This window comes from Monocercomonoides exilis (genome assembly GCF_001643675.1).
Source record: "Monocercomonoides exilis strain PA203 chromosome Unknown scaffold7-2047599, whole genome shotgun sequence".
In the NCBI taxonomy this organism is placed as follows: Eukaryota; Preaxostyla; order Oxymonadida; family Polymastigidae; genus Monocercomonoides; species Monocercomonoides exilis.
Genome location: NW_027150552.1, coordinates 1172390 through 1184790, shown reverse-complemented (window position 1 = coordinate 1184790; position 12401 = coordinate 1172390). Strand labels below are relative to the sequence as shown.

Below are 12401 nucleotides of genomic sequence, written 5' to 3'. Positions count from 1 at the left end.
TCCGTTCAAGCAGGTAAATTAATGGTGAAATTGTGTGAAAATTGGTATTTTCGTTGATGAAATACATGAGTTGTATGTTGAACGTGTTATGTGTTGAACGTTGGTGTTATCGTTGATGGAAATAACAGGTGACAAATAGTGGTGACAATTAGTGGTGACAATTGATGAAATCGCAAATAAAAATAATTGATTTTGTTTTTTGTTTTATGGTAAATGGGTCGGAAGAAGGTATTCGCAACTATCGAAGAAGCTAAAGAGGCTCATTAGAAACAAATTAAACAGTTTAAGGAAAAACATAAGTAAGAAACTAAGTCTCACAATAAACATGTATTTGAAAAACAGAAGAAATTGATTAAGATATTGAGGAAAAAGCTTATCGAAAATGATAAGTTGTTGGATGAGTTGATGGGAAAAGTTAATTGTAAAGTTAATATTTTTGTTGAATGCGTTAACTGTTTTGCCTGTACTGGGTGGATTGAGCAGTTAATTTGGTGCTGTAGCGTGGAAATATTGGGTTAAATCTCCGTGCTTTTACACCTGCACAGTGTATGTCAGGTGCACCTACTCAATAACATTCTGTAATTAATACAAGCAAACATGCAAAGTGAGCAAATTTGTAAAAACATATGAATTGATGAAATACATCAGACTGCAAAAGTTAGTTGTGTTTTTGATTGAATAAAACAGTAGTCACGATAGCATTATAGTTGATTGCAGCATCGATGGGCATAGGTCTAAATTGTACTAGTTGCGAATTTCACTGTTTTTAATAAAATTTTAGCAATATTATTGATTGTTATAATTTATTATCTCTGTATTTTCTCAAAAATTCAAAAAACAATAGAATTAAATTTTCAAATAAAAAATTCTAAAATTTTGATCGATAACCCATAAATTTAAAATAATTGTGATCAAACCCATGTTTAAGAAGACAAAATTTTTAATTTCAAATTTTTTCATTGATGAGATCGTTTTTTCTGATCAAACCTTGTGAGAATGTGTTTTATATATGTTCTAACGTGTGCATTGTTCTTTTTTTCCTTTTCTTTTTATGTAATTGAAGTTTGGAGTATAACAAAACAAATATCCAGCAATCATGATATACATAAATTTTGAAATTAGATCAAAGCAAAAAGATGAGTTACCTTTTGCCACTCATTCATATAAAATAGCTGGAAAAATGGAGAGCTTCATTTTTTATGATTTATGAAATTATGAGTTATTTAGCCATCAGCATGTTTCATATAGCATCATGAATTATTGGAATGTTGCTTCATTCGATTTATAACTTCTACGCGAATATTGATGTTCAAAGAATTATGCGCATATAACAACTTTTATCATCAGAACAGGAGACTGGAATGATAGAAAGATAAACAAAAAATTTCAGAAGCGTATCATTATGAATTCTTGAACAAAGTATAAATTGATAGGAAGTCGTAGATTGGAATGGATCTCTTTTTAACAAAAGCTTATTGAAATAACTGCGAGAGTTTCTTCAGAAAATGAGACACCGTTTTCAATGTTTGCGGTGCAGCTGTCACTGTTGTCGATGGTTGATGTCAAGATCATAAATATGAATGTCTCAAAATCATTGTTCTCTGAGCCGAATCCATCTTCTCCTTCTTCTTCTTCATTGCCGTCATTGTCGTCATCTGCACTGTATCTGACAGCCACAGTATCTGGAGATAGCATGCTGGCGAATGTGAAGGTGACGAATGTGTAGTTGACTGAAGGAGATGGGGTGGTTGTGGCAAAGAGTGTGAAGGCAGGAGAGACGTTTGTGGTCAAGAATGTGACAATCGAAAATTGCGAGTGCAAGGAAGGAAGTGGAGGTGGGATCAAGGTTGATTTATTATCACCTTCAAGCAAGTTGCGGGTGGGGACTTCATCAGCTCCAGGAAGTGAAACAACAAAATTCAACAGATGCAAGTGCAGTGGATATGGCGGCGGGGTTATGCTTCATCTGGCAGATGACTCGCACGATTTCTCAGTTGTGTCTGTGGACTTTTCAGGCTGTTTTGCTTCATTGGGAGGGAATCATCTGTTTATGAATGGAAGCGATTCTGCTGGATAGGCAATGACAACAGAAAAGTTGAATGTCCAACATGACAATTCAAAATATAATGAGCTGGTGGGATATGATCGGAGTGATTCAACAATGGAGCTGTTCCCATTGAATGTGTATTTGGGTTCATATCCAGATGTAGCACATGTGGGGAAGATGAAGGATGGTGTTCTTGGGAGATACGACTCGTGGTTCTACGGATTTGATTATTATTCGTGTGCCACCATCACCCGCACTGCGCAGACGCGATTTTCAGGGGAATATAAAAATATAGAGTTAGATCCAGAATATGTGCTTTCCGAAAAGGTTGCCATTGCCGATACCTTTGAATGGGAGATTTCATGTGCCTCAAAAGGAATGGAAATCGAGGTGAAGGTGCCAGCCGCTTTTGAATCTGCAGAATTCTTGATCGATGTGCAAAGCAGATGCTCGATTAAAAAGATCAAATTTAGCATTCCATCTGCTCTGTCCAGCGCATCGGCGATGATTTCTGCACACTCGCCATCGTTCAATATCACAGACTGCTCGGTAGTAAGTTCTCCAGACAGTGCTGTTGGCCAATCGATTGGATACAGCTTTGTAAATGCATTGTTCGGAAAACTGAGAATGGAGCAATTTGAAATCAGAGAAGGTCTGACATTTGATGGGCATTCGTTGGTTGAGTTTGTGGCAGGGATGAGTGTTGTGTATTTCAAAGGATGCAACGTGGCAAACGTTAGAAAAATAAATGGAGACGGGGGGCTGATATAAGGAGCAGTTGGAACACAGTTTGGGAAAGGAGAGGGAAAGGTTGGGATTGTTGTGATTGAAACGTGCACTGTGACAAACTGCAACTGCCAAGGGAAACCAGAAAAGATTGGAAAAGGAGGAGGGATATGCGTGAGCTTTGATGGAGATGGAAGTGTTGATGTGAATGGGACGAGTACAATCGATTCATGCGAGGCGAAGAACAACGGAGGAGGAGGAGCCAAAGGAAGAGGCGGAGGTATGATGCTGACGATGGCAAGTCCGAACTGCAAGATGGAAATTGCCGAAAATGTTAGGTTTTCATCGACATCTTTATCGCTGAATGATGCACAATATGGGAAGGATATGTTTGTTTGTTGCGATTCAACGATATTGCTTGGAACAAAAGTGAATGCAAACTCTTTTAAATTTTTTGATAAAAGCGCCATTCCATCAAATGAATTGAAGTTTTGCGGGAGCGAGGATGAGAAAGATGAGAAAGTGATTCCGCTGTTTATGTATTTGTTCCCAATCGGATCGAAGCTGACTGTTGATGGGAGCGGAAGCATTGCATATGATCACAGCTCTTGTGGATTTGAGAAGTTTGGGAACAAATCCATTGATTATTGTGTGACCAGTCGAGTTGAGGAAAACATGCAGGCAGTTGAGGTTTCTTCTGAATCATCAATACAAAGTGAAATGAAAGTACTTTCTTATGATGTGAGTTTGACAGGAAAAGAAGAAACAGCGGGAAAGAAGATGAAAGTCGAGGTGAAGGATGGAGGGGAAATAAATCAAATTCGCCTTATTGAGTGTACAAAAACATTTGAAATGATTAATTTGGCATTTGTAATGAACAAAGTTATCAATGGAAGGAGGACTGCATTCGTCCATTCTTCTTCATCAACAATCATGATTACAAGCTGTTCTATCTCGTTTGCAAGCGATGCATTGGCTAATGAAAAGATTGGATACAACACCCTGAACATTGAGGGAGGAGAACTGATCGTCGATGGAGTTACGATGGAAATTGCAACGACATTAACAACGAACGGAAAATCTCCAATAACGATGACAAACGGAGAGAAATTGGACATAAAGAACAGCAGAGTGAGTGGAGTGACGGTAGAAGACGGGAGTGGAGAAGGAAGAGGCTGTATTGGTGCTGCGATAAATGAAGATGGGAGCGCAGTTGTGGATAACTGCAACATTTCAACAACATGCACAGGTGGAGGTGGGATGAAAGGAGCAGGGATGATGATTTCAGTTGAGAACGGAGGAAGTTTGGAGATAAAAAGCGCAACATTCACAGGATGCCAGGTGCCAACAGAAGACAACTTACAGTAAGGAAGAGGAATGGGAGGAGGGATGTTTGTGAGCTTGGCAGATACGATGGGATCATTTGTGCTTGAAGGAGTGACATTCAGCGGGCGCAATGCTTGGAAAATGAAGAAAGTGTTCATATCTGGAAATGAGCTGGACGACTTTATGTCAAACGAAAAACTGAAAGAGGAGTTGAGTTCTAATGATGAGAAGTCATGGGATGAGTTGTGTGGATGGGAAAGGAAGACAACAGGAGAGGAGGGATATGTGATTCCATTGGTTGTGTATTTGTGGGCAAACTGGAGCAAGGATGGGTTTGTGTCGAAGGAGAAAGGAGGAGACTTCAGTGGATGTGGGTTTTCTGAAGCACCATGTTCATCGATTGACCACTTGATATCACTGAGATATAATCCACTTGGAAAAGGCGAATCCCAGATCAGCATTGGGGATTCATGGTTGCTGAGCCATCCCATATCATTTTCTCCTTCATTGCCACCAGCTTCACAAGATTCAGAGTTGCCAAAAGTTGTTATTAAAGCAACGGCGAAAAGGACTGGGGTGACGATAACTGATGAAGATGGGAATGCAGCCGGCAGTGGCGCAATGATATCGTCGAATGTGAGTCTGTCATTTGTCAATGTGTCATTCATCAAGCCAAGCATCACCACCGATCATGAAGTATTCATTGAATCGTCAGGAACAAATACACTCTTATCTGTCACAGACTGCTCATTTGGATCTTTGACAGGGCTGACAGAGACCGCAGGATATTGCGTGATGAGAGTGAATGGAGGGAGCGCAGCAATTCAGAGCTGCCAATTGAATAAGATCAACGAATTGAAAGGATTCATCGCTTTCAGCCCAAGTGCGAGCCAAGTGACGATGCAGAATGTGAAGATTTCATCAGTCACTTTGACAGCAAACAGCCTGATTTCGATGATAGAAGAGGAAAACCAGATGAATGGAAATGAAAATACTCATTTGAATGGCACAAACCTGTGTTGAAAGTTGTGTACTGTTCGCTTGAAAACATCAAGAACGAAGGAAGCAGTGCAAGCGTCATTGAATTGGGATCGTTTGAGAATGCGATAGATTGCACGATCGAGGACTGCACAATGTCCACATGCAGGAGCGATTTGAGCACTGAGGGAGGAGGAATGAAAGTGGTGCTGAAGAGTGAAGAATCGGTTTTGAAGGTGAATAACAGCTCGTTTTCGATGTGCAAATGCTCAACTGAGACAGGGCGAGGAGGAGGGCTGTTCATCGATGGAGCAGACTCGAATGCGAATGATGCTGAAGATAATCAAATTCCGCATCTGAATTTCAACATTGTGAACATCATGTTTTATTCGAATGAGGAACATGAAGGGAATGATATATTCATCAAATGCTTCTGGATTGAAAAGTAGATCAACGAAACACTGTTCACTTTGAACTACAACCAGGAATCATTGGACTCAGACAACTCCATCTGCGCATGCGATTCAAAAGGAAATGCTAACATGGATCTGATTCCGCTGATCACATACTTAAAAGGCCTTCATGTATTTGTAAATGCAGGAGGAGTGGATGGCAGACGATGCGGGGAGCAGAGCAGTCCATGCAGCAGCATCAACTGCGCGGTTGATCACATTCAGGAAGGAGTGATGAATGCGATTCTGATTGATGGGGAATGGTTTGTGACAGAAGAATGAGTGATTGGAGATCTGAATGTGAATTCATTCAAAAAGTCTCAGGCGATTGTGAAGCTGAAATCTAAGATTGAGAAATCGGCAGAGAAGGATTGCATCATGGAGTTTATAAACGAAAGCGCTGTGGAGAGGTGCTCATTCGAGTTTGAAGATACGTTTGAGGCTTCTCACAGCTACATCATGAAAGTGAAGAACTGGTCAATGGAGATCCAAAAATGCGAGTTCTACTCATCAGCAACAGCAGAAGACATGAAGCTGAACAGTTCAATTGTGAGCGTGGAAAGTGGAGAACTGAAGATATCGGAAACAACATTCAGAGATATTCATTCAGCAAGATCAATTCTTTTATTCCATGAAGAACAGAATGTGATTATTGATGAAGCAATTATTTCAAACATCGAATGTGAGGGAGATATTGTGAGTGTTGAGAGAAAAGCGAAAGTGGATATGAAAGAGATGGGAGTTGAGAATGTGACTCTGCTGTTGGAGAAGTGTGTGATTGGGATGGAAGATGATGAGAAAGAGGTGAGATCACTGAACTGCTCGTTTGGAAAAAGCACGAATTCGGTGGAGAAGGGAAGCATGATGCAGATAAGACAATCCAAGGAAGTGAAGGTTGAAACATGTGTATGTGATGGAGAAAAAGATGAAGAGATAATCAATGAGGAGGTTGAATAAATAAAAGAAGGATTATGCACATGGAGTTGCTCATTGGTTGATGTTGAGAAGAGAATTGTTCGAATTAATGTATTGTATCATAAAATGAGTTTTCATTATTAATGAGAGATTCTATATGTTGAATGCAAATCCCTCCAAATTAAAGAATATTGATTCCTTCTCAATAGAAATATGTTTATAAGTTAATTTGAATTATATGAAATTAAAAATGTTTATCGAATCCGTTGATGTGAATATGAATATAAATATAACAAAAATGAATCAACTGGACGAATTTGTTATAGAAAGCAACAACAAGACTGGTTTGGTGATAGAACCAGCTGTTTTTGTTTTCATTTTGCTTCTTAGAAACCTTGTGTGAAACTGATCTTCCAGTTTCTTCAGTCTGCTTTCCCATTTTTATTGAATGTTTTCACTCTCTGATTGATATAAAATTCTGTGTTTTCATGAAGGGTTTCACTTCCTTTGCTAATAATATCCGTTTGTTGTTTGAATGTTGTTGTTTTTCGCTTTCATTTTTTCCTTTCTTCAAAAAAACCATATATGTCTGATAATATTTTTTCATCTCTTTGATCAATGTCTGTTTCTCTATCTTCTTCACAACCTTCTTCACAACCTTCTTCACCACCTTCTTCAACGTTATCAACAACTTCGTTTGATATTTCGTTTTCTATTTCATTTATGTTTGTTGTTGAATCTCTTTTCTGAATATTTTTTGTTCTTTTTCTTTTCCTTTTCTTTGGCAACGCATCCAAATCATCTTCATTGAAAGATAAATACTCTTCTCGAAATTCGTGTTCTTTTCTTTTTTTCTTTTCGTTCATTTCGTTCATCTTTTGTTTTTCTTTTTTTAACGTTTCATTTATTACTTTTTCATAGTCTTCAAATGTTATGAGGATGTCTTTTAATTCTTCAACGCTGATTTTCGAAACGTCGTGAAAAAATCGTTTCAGTTTCTTTCCATTGTTAAATCTGTAAATGTGTTCGTAAATGCATTTCTTTTTTTTCGTGAATGACCTTCCTCTTTTTGGAATCCACTGTTTAATGTGCGACAACATGGATTCAATTGTTTGAGTGTCAACTGATTTGTATTCTGGTTTTTCAAAATTTACTTTGTGATTGACACTTTCTAGTATATATTCTTCTTTTATAATATTGTTGTAGGCTGACCACATGTCAGAGAAAAGTGTGGTTGATGAAACAATATCGTTTTTGATGTTTTTCATTAATGTTTCTTCTGTTCTGTCTTGCCAAAATTCAATTTTCATTTTTCTTTCATTTGTTTCATTTTTCCGTTCTAGCGCACACCACATCCATTGCTCTTTTCATACTCTTCCTTTTCCATTTTTCCTTTTGGAAATAAGCGTTTCATCCATTTCGACTATTTTATCATTTCCAATTTTTTCCTTTTTATTCATTTCAATAAAAGTACATATTCTTCTCATTTGTTCATTGAAACATATGTCAGTTTGTTTTTATGTCATAGTTTCCTCAACCGTTTCATCAGGAGAGTGTTTGCTCCAAAAATGATACAGCAAACACATAATGATGAATGGTGATATTTTTCTTCAACAAAAAATTATTTGGTTCGTCCAATATTCTTCTAATCCGCATTTCACACATCTATAGGAGTAATTCTTTTTCACTTTTCTCCAGTTTTAAAATCAATTCATTTTTGCACACTCTGCATCTTACCTTTTCTTTCAAAATGCCAAATGATTAAAATATCTCTAATGCTTTCTTATCACTTCCAACTGAATTGATTAAGAATCTCGTGAAAGTTGGTAATTCAACATCTGTGGTTTCAACACTCATCAAAGTGCCTTCAAATGATTTTATTAATTTGTATTTCGAATAAAAATTATTTTATTGTGGGTTATCGATCAAAAATTTTAGAATTTTTTATTTGAAAATTTAATTCTATTGTTTTTTGAATTTTTGAGAAAATACAGAGATAATAAATTATAACAATCAATAATATTGCCAAAATTTTATAAAAAACAGTGAAATTCGCAACTGGTCCAATTTAGACCTATGCCACACAAACGAGTCTGAGAGGGAACATGGATGAGAGCAGCGGGTTCAGAAAAGAAAGAAAAGTTTCAGGATGAGCCTAAATCCTCCATGGATGGAAGCACTAGATAAGCCATTGTTTTAATGCTTCTAATGCTGCTGAGAACCTATGGAAGAGAGAGAATGGAAAGGATTTTGAAGAAGAGAAGTGAACAGTTTTGAACATCGAAATGAGACACTTGTGAAGCAAATGATAAAGCATCCATGGTGTGTGATGAATGTGATAATGTTGAGAGAGTCAAATGAGAGGGAAGCGAAAAAGGAAGAAAAGGATAAGAGAAAGAGAAAGAAGATGATGAAAGGGAGAAAGAAATTGCATTTTCAAAAAAATGATGGTTGGGATGCTTTCAATGTTGAATTCGACACAAGAGCTGCAAGAGCAGGAACTTTGGAAGAGCTCGCAATTTATGAAATGAGAAAAAGATGAGTTTGATCAAAATTCAGAAAAAGAGAATAGATTTAAAAGGAGGAGAGAAAGCCGCTTTTGCAAAATGTGAAACTGTGGAATAAAAAATTGCGAAGAGAATACAATTTGATGAAAGACTGAAAGATCAACAGAATACAGACAAAAATTCATAAGCGCAGATAATGCAAAAAAAGGAACAAGATTATATAAAATAGAAGAAAAAGAGAATATGCGGATGTGTTAATGGAAGCTTGGAGAGCGGATGAGGTTGCGAAGATATAGAAAAGTGGAAGCAATCAAAGATTTTGATGAGAGACTTTATGTGTGCTTGAGGTATTGTTAAGTTAGTGAATGAAAAAGGGAACAGAACAGAAAATATCTTATTCACAAAAAAATATTTGACATATGGGTCAAAATATTTCACTTCATGCATTTTCATTGAAAAATTATGCACTTTTCATTGACTTTTTTATATCAAAAAACACAATAAAAATAAGTTTATTTTTTGACATTCGTGAAATATTGGAAAACTTAATGTTTTGATTTCAACGATGATTGTTTTCTGACATTAAATTCAAATTTATTTCGAAATATGTGAATGCAATATAAAGTCATGAGAAAAACAAAATATTTGTGCTTTGTGCAAAAAAAGCTTGAGAATCTGTATTTTCCCCAAAATACATAAAAGAAGAAACTCCAAGAAAGCAGGGAGAGTAAAAGATTGCGACCAAAAAAAATACAACAAGGAATAATTGTGTGTATCCTTTTTTGTTCAGCATTCGCTATTAATTTTTCTGAAAACACGAAATTCTGAAGATATGGAAAAGCGAAGGAGGAAGGAGAGTTTGATGAGGAGGCGGGTTTCAGAAGAAGTTCCATCAGAAGACAATTCTAGAAATTATATAGGCAAAAGTGTATAATACCTGAACATTCAAAAACCATTCAAAAATATTAAAACAAATTAATGATGATAATTATACTATTTTAACTTGTTTATATTGTGTTAAAACTTGTTAATAATTTTTTTCTGAAAATTTTATGAACAAAAAATTTTTCTCAATTTAAGGGAATGATCAACATTTTTCATGGCTGAACCTAATTTGATCTTGAAAGATAGAACAATTTCATTGATGAATCGCACGTTTAATGACAAAGAGAAAGCGTGGAATTTGTATTTCACAGTGCTGCGAGATGGAATCGCACCAGTGTGCAGAATTCACAAAATAGAAAAAACGTGCAGAATGGAAGAAGGATACAGACATTGGATTTGTCCCAGATGCAGAAAATTCAAGAGTTCCGTTTATGAAGGAACAGTTTTCGAAAATATGAAAAAGCCACTTGGAGTTGCTCTTCTTGTATTACTATTCATCTTGTTAAAAATACCAATTAAACCTGTTTCATTGTTATTGTCTGTGAATAGAAAAACAATATCATATTGGGCTTGTGTTATGATATACTGCTGCATACGAATTAAAAACATAAACCAGCAAAAAAATTGGAGGAAAGGAGAAAATTGTGGAGATAAATTAAGCAGTTTGGAGAAGGAAAGACCATGAAGGAAAAAAGAAGAAGTTGATCTGGATATTTGGAGGATTTGAAAGGTTGGCAGGTGGAGAAGCAGGTTATAGATTCATGATGATAGTACCATACGGAACCAAAGATACATTGATTCCAATAAGGCTGGATCACATCAAAATTGGCACAAAGATATATTCTGACGAATGGAAAGCTTACCAATGTTTGAGTACGTTTGGTTATTTACATGAAACAGTCTGCCACAAGCGGGAATTCTTCAATAAAGAGAATAAGGCTTGCACAAACACAATTGAAGGGTTATGGAAGCATTTAAGGTCATCTTTTCATCAGTCCGGAATGAGAATGATATATATTTCTGATCAGATTGCAATGTTTTTGGTTAAAAGTTCATCGAAGCTTGAGTTTGAAGATGTGATGAAAGATTTGATTCATTATGAACCTGATGAATTGATTGTAGAGGAAAATGAAATTATCGTGGAAATGGATGAAGAAGAAATCCCAGATGCAGATGGTATTTTTCCTGAAATTGAAGTAGAAGATAATTCAGATCCATTTTGGGCAGGAGACGGAGAAAGTTCGACTGGATATAGCACCTCAGAATAATCATTTAAAACGTTTACAAATAATTTTTTCACTTTTATTAAGAAAAAATTTCACGTCCCAAAATGATTTTTTTTTTTTTTTTTTTTTTTTTTTTTTTTTTTTTTTTTTTTTTTTTTTTTTTTTTTTTTGGTAATTTAATATTTCAACACAGAATGATTTCCTAACTCAGATATTTTGAACGAATAAATATTAAATTATGATAAATACTTTTATCATATAATAAAGCCAATTCTGATGTTCCGCAATAGTGCACATTTGCCATCAATCGTAATTAATAATGCTTATTTTTTTTTCCAAAAGTGGAATTTAAATAATGACTGAACAAAAGTTTTTTTCTATCACATCACGTTTCTCCAAAAATGTTCACGTCAGAAGCCATGTGACTCAGATGTTTAGTTTTTCTTTTAAACAAATTGAGATATGTCAAAATTTTTTTGACAAGTTCCTTTTGTTTAATTTTCGAATAAAAAAAAATTACATATTTCGATCAAATTTTCATTCTTACTCACCAAAATTAACCAGCATGTGAATTAATGCTCGATAATGTTTTTTTCACATTCTTAAAAATTATGGTGAGTAAGAATGAAAATTTGAAGAAAATATTCATTTTTCATTTTGACCTGACAATAAAACAAAAAAAACTTTTCAAAAAAATTTTGACATATTTATACTTTTTGTTTATTTTCAAGTGGCATTTTTTAGCCAACGAAGCCTTTCACAAAAAATTGAAATAATGCACAAAAAAACAGCACACATACACACTTTTATCTTTCAACATTATAATTCGACAACGTTTTTCTTTCTTCTGGAGTGCATCTTAATCATATTCATCGAAAAACACACATTCCTTTGGAACTTTTTCACCAACAGCTTTTTTCAAAGAGTTATTGTCTTTTTTATTTTTCAACTCGAAAAGTTTTCATTTTTCTTTTTCGCATTCTTTGTACGTAGTCAAAAATGCTTTTTGCTCCTTCTCGTTTGTGTTTGCCAAGTCGTAGAAGAATTTTTGTAAGTTCGCTTTGTTGTTAAATCTATAAACAATTTCATAAATGTATTCTTTTTTCTTTGAAAATGTCCGTCCTCTAATTGGTATATGGTGTTTTGTGTGAGACCATATACATTCTATTGTTTGTGTGTGTATTCGTTTGTTAATTGGATTAACAAAATTTTCTGAATGGTTCACACTTTCAAGTTTGAATTCTTCTTTGGTTATTCCAACGTATTTAGATCATTTGCCTGAATGAATTTGCGAACTTTGTCACATAAACTTGTTGACATATTTTATTCTGGTTTTTTC

General features: G+C 35.4%; 6 protein-coding genes across 6 annotated transcripts; 5 read left to right on the top strand and 1 right to left on the bottom strand.

Moving 5' to 3' along the window:
• Positions 1 to 1522: 1522 nt before the first annotated feature.
• Positions 1523 to 2077, top strand: MONOS_25 (uncharacterized protein; the record flags this gene model as incomplete). Its single annotated transcript, XM_067872424.1, has 2 exons — positions 1523 to 1678; positions 1727 to 2077. The coding sequence occupies 2 exons, from the start codon at positions 1523 to 1525 to the stop codon at positions 2075 to 2077; spliced, it is 507 nt and encodes a 168-aa protein (XP_067733466.1).
• An 84-nt stretch (positions 2078 to 2161) lies between these two features.
• On the top strand, positions 2162 to 4141 carry MONOS_24 (uncharacterized protein; the record flags this gene model as incomplete). The annotated part of the gene is made up of 2 exons (XM_067872318.1): positions 2162 to 2699; positions 2820 to 4141. The coding sequence occupies 2 exons, from the start codon at positions 2162 to 2164 to the stop codon at positions 4139 to 4141; spliced, it is 1860 nt and encodes a 619-aa protein (XP_067733465.1).
• A 45-nt stretch (positions 4142 to 4186) lies between these two features.
• On the top strand, positions 4187 to 5526 carry MONOS_23 (uncharacterized protein; the record flags this gene model as incomplete). Its single annotated transcript, XM_067872212.1, has 2 exons — positions 4187 to 4982; positions 5126 to 5526. The coding sequence occupies 2 exons, from the start codon at positions 4187 to 4189 to the stop codon at positions 5524 to 5526; spliced, it is 1197 nt and encodes a 398-aa protein (XP_067733464.1).
• A 263-nt stretch (positions 5527 to 5789) lies between these two features.
• On the top strand, positions 5790 to 6486 carry MONOS_22 (uncharacterized protein; the record flags this gene model as incomplete). The annotated part of the gene is made up of 2 exons (XM_067872106.1): positions 5790 to 5792; positions 5848 to 6486. The coding sequence occupies 2 exons, from the start codon at positions 5790 to 5792 to the stop codon at positions 6484 to 6486; spliced, it is 642 nt and encodes a 213-aa protein (XP_067733463.1).
• A 452-nt stretch (positions 6487 to 6938) lies between these two features.
• Positions 6939 to 7930, bottom strand: MONOS_18566 (uncharacterized protein). Its single transcript, XM_067871597.1, has one exon. It carries the CDS (start codon positions 7797 to 7799, stop codon positions 6999 to 7001), a length of 801 nt encoding a protein of 266 aa, XP_067733462.1. The 5' UTR covers positions 7800 to 7930; the 3' UTR covers positions 6939 to 6998.
• Positions 7931 to 10600: 2670 nt separating this feature from the next.
• Positions 10601 to 11104, top strand: MONOS_21 (uncharacterized protein; the record flags this gene model as incomplete). Its single annotated transcript, XM_067871997.1, has 1 exon — positions 10601 to 11104. One exon carries the CDS (start codon positions 10601 to 10603, stop codon positions 11102 to 11104), a length of 504 nt encoding a protein of 167 aa, XP_067733461.1.
• Between the last annotated feature and the right edge of the window lie 1297 nt (positions 11105 to 12401).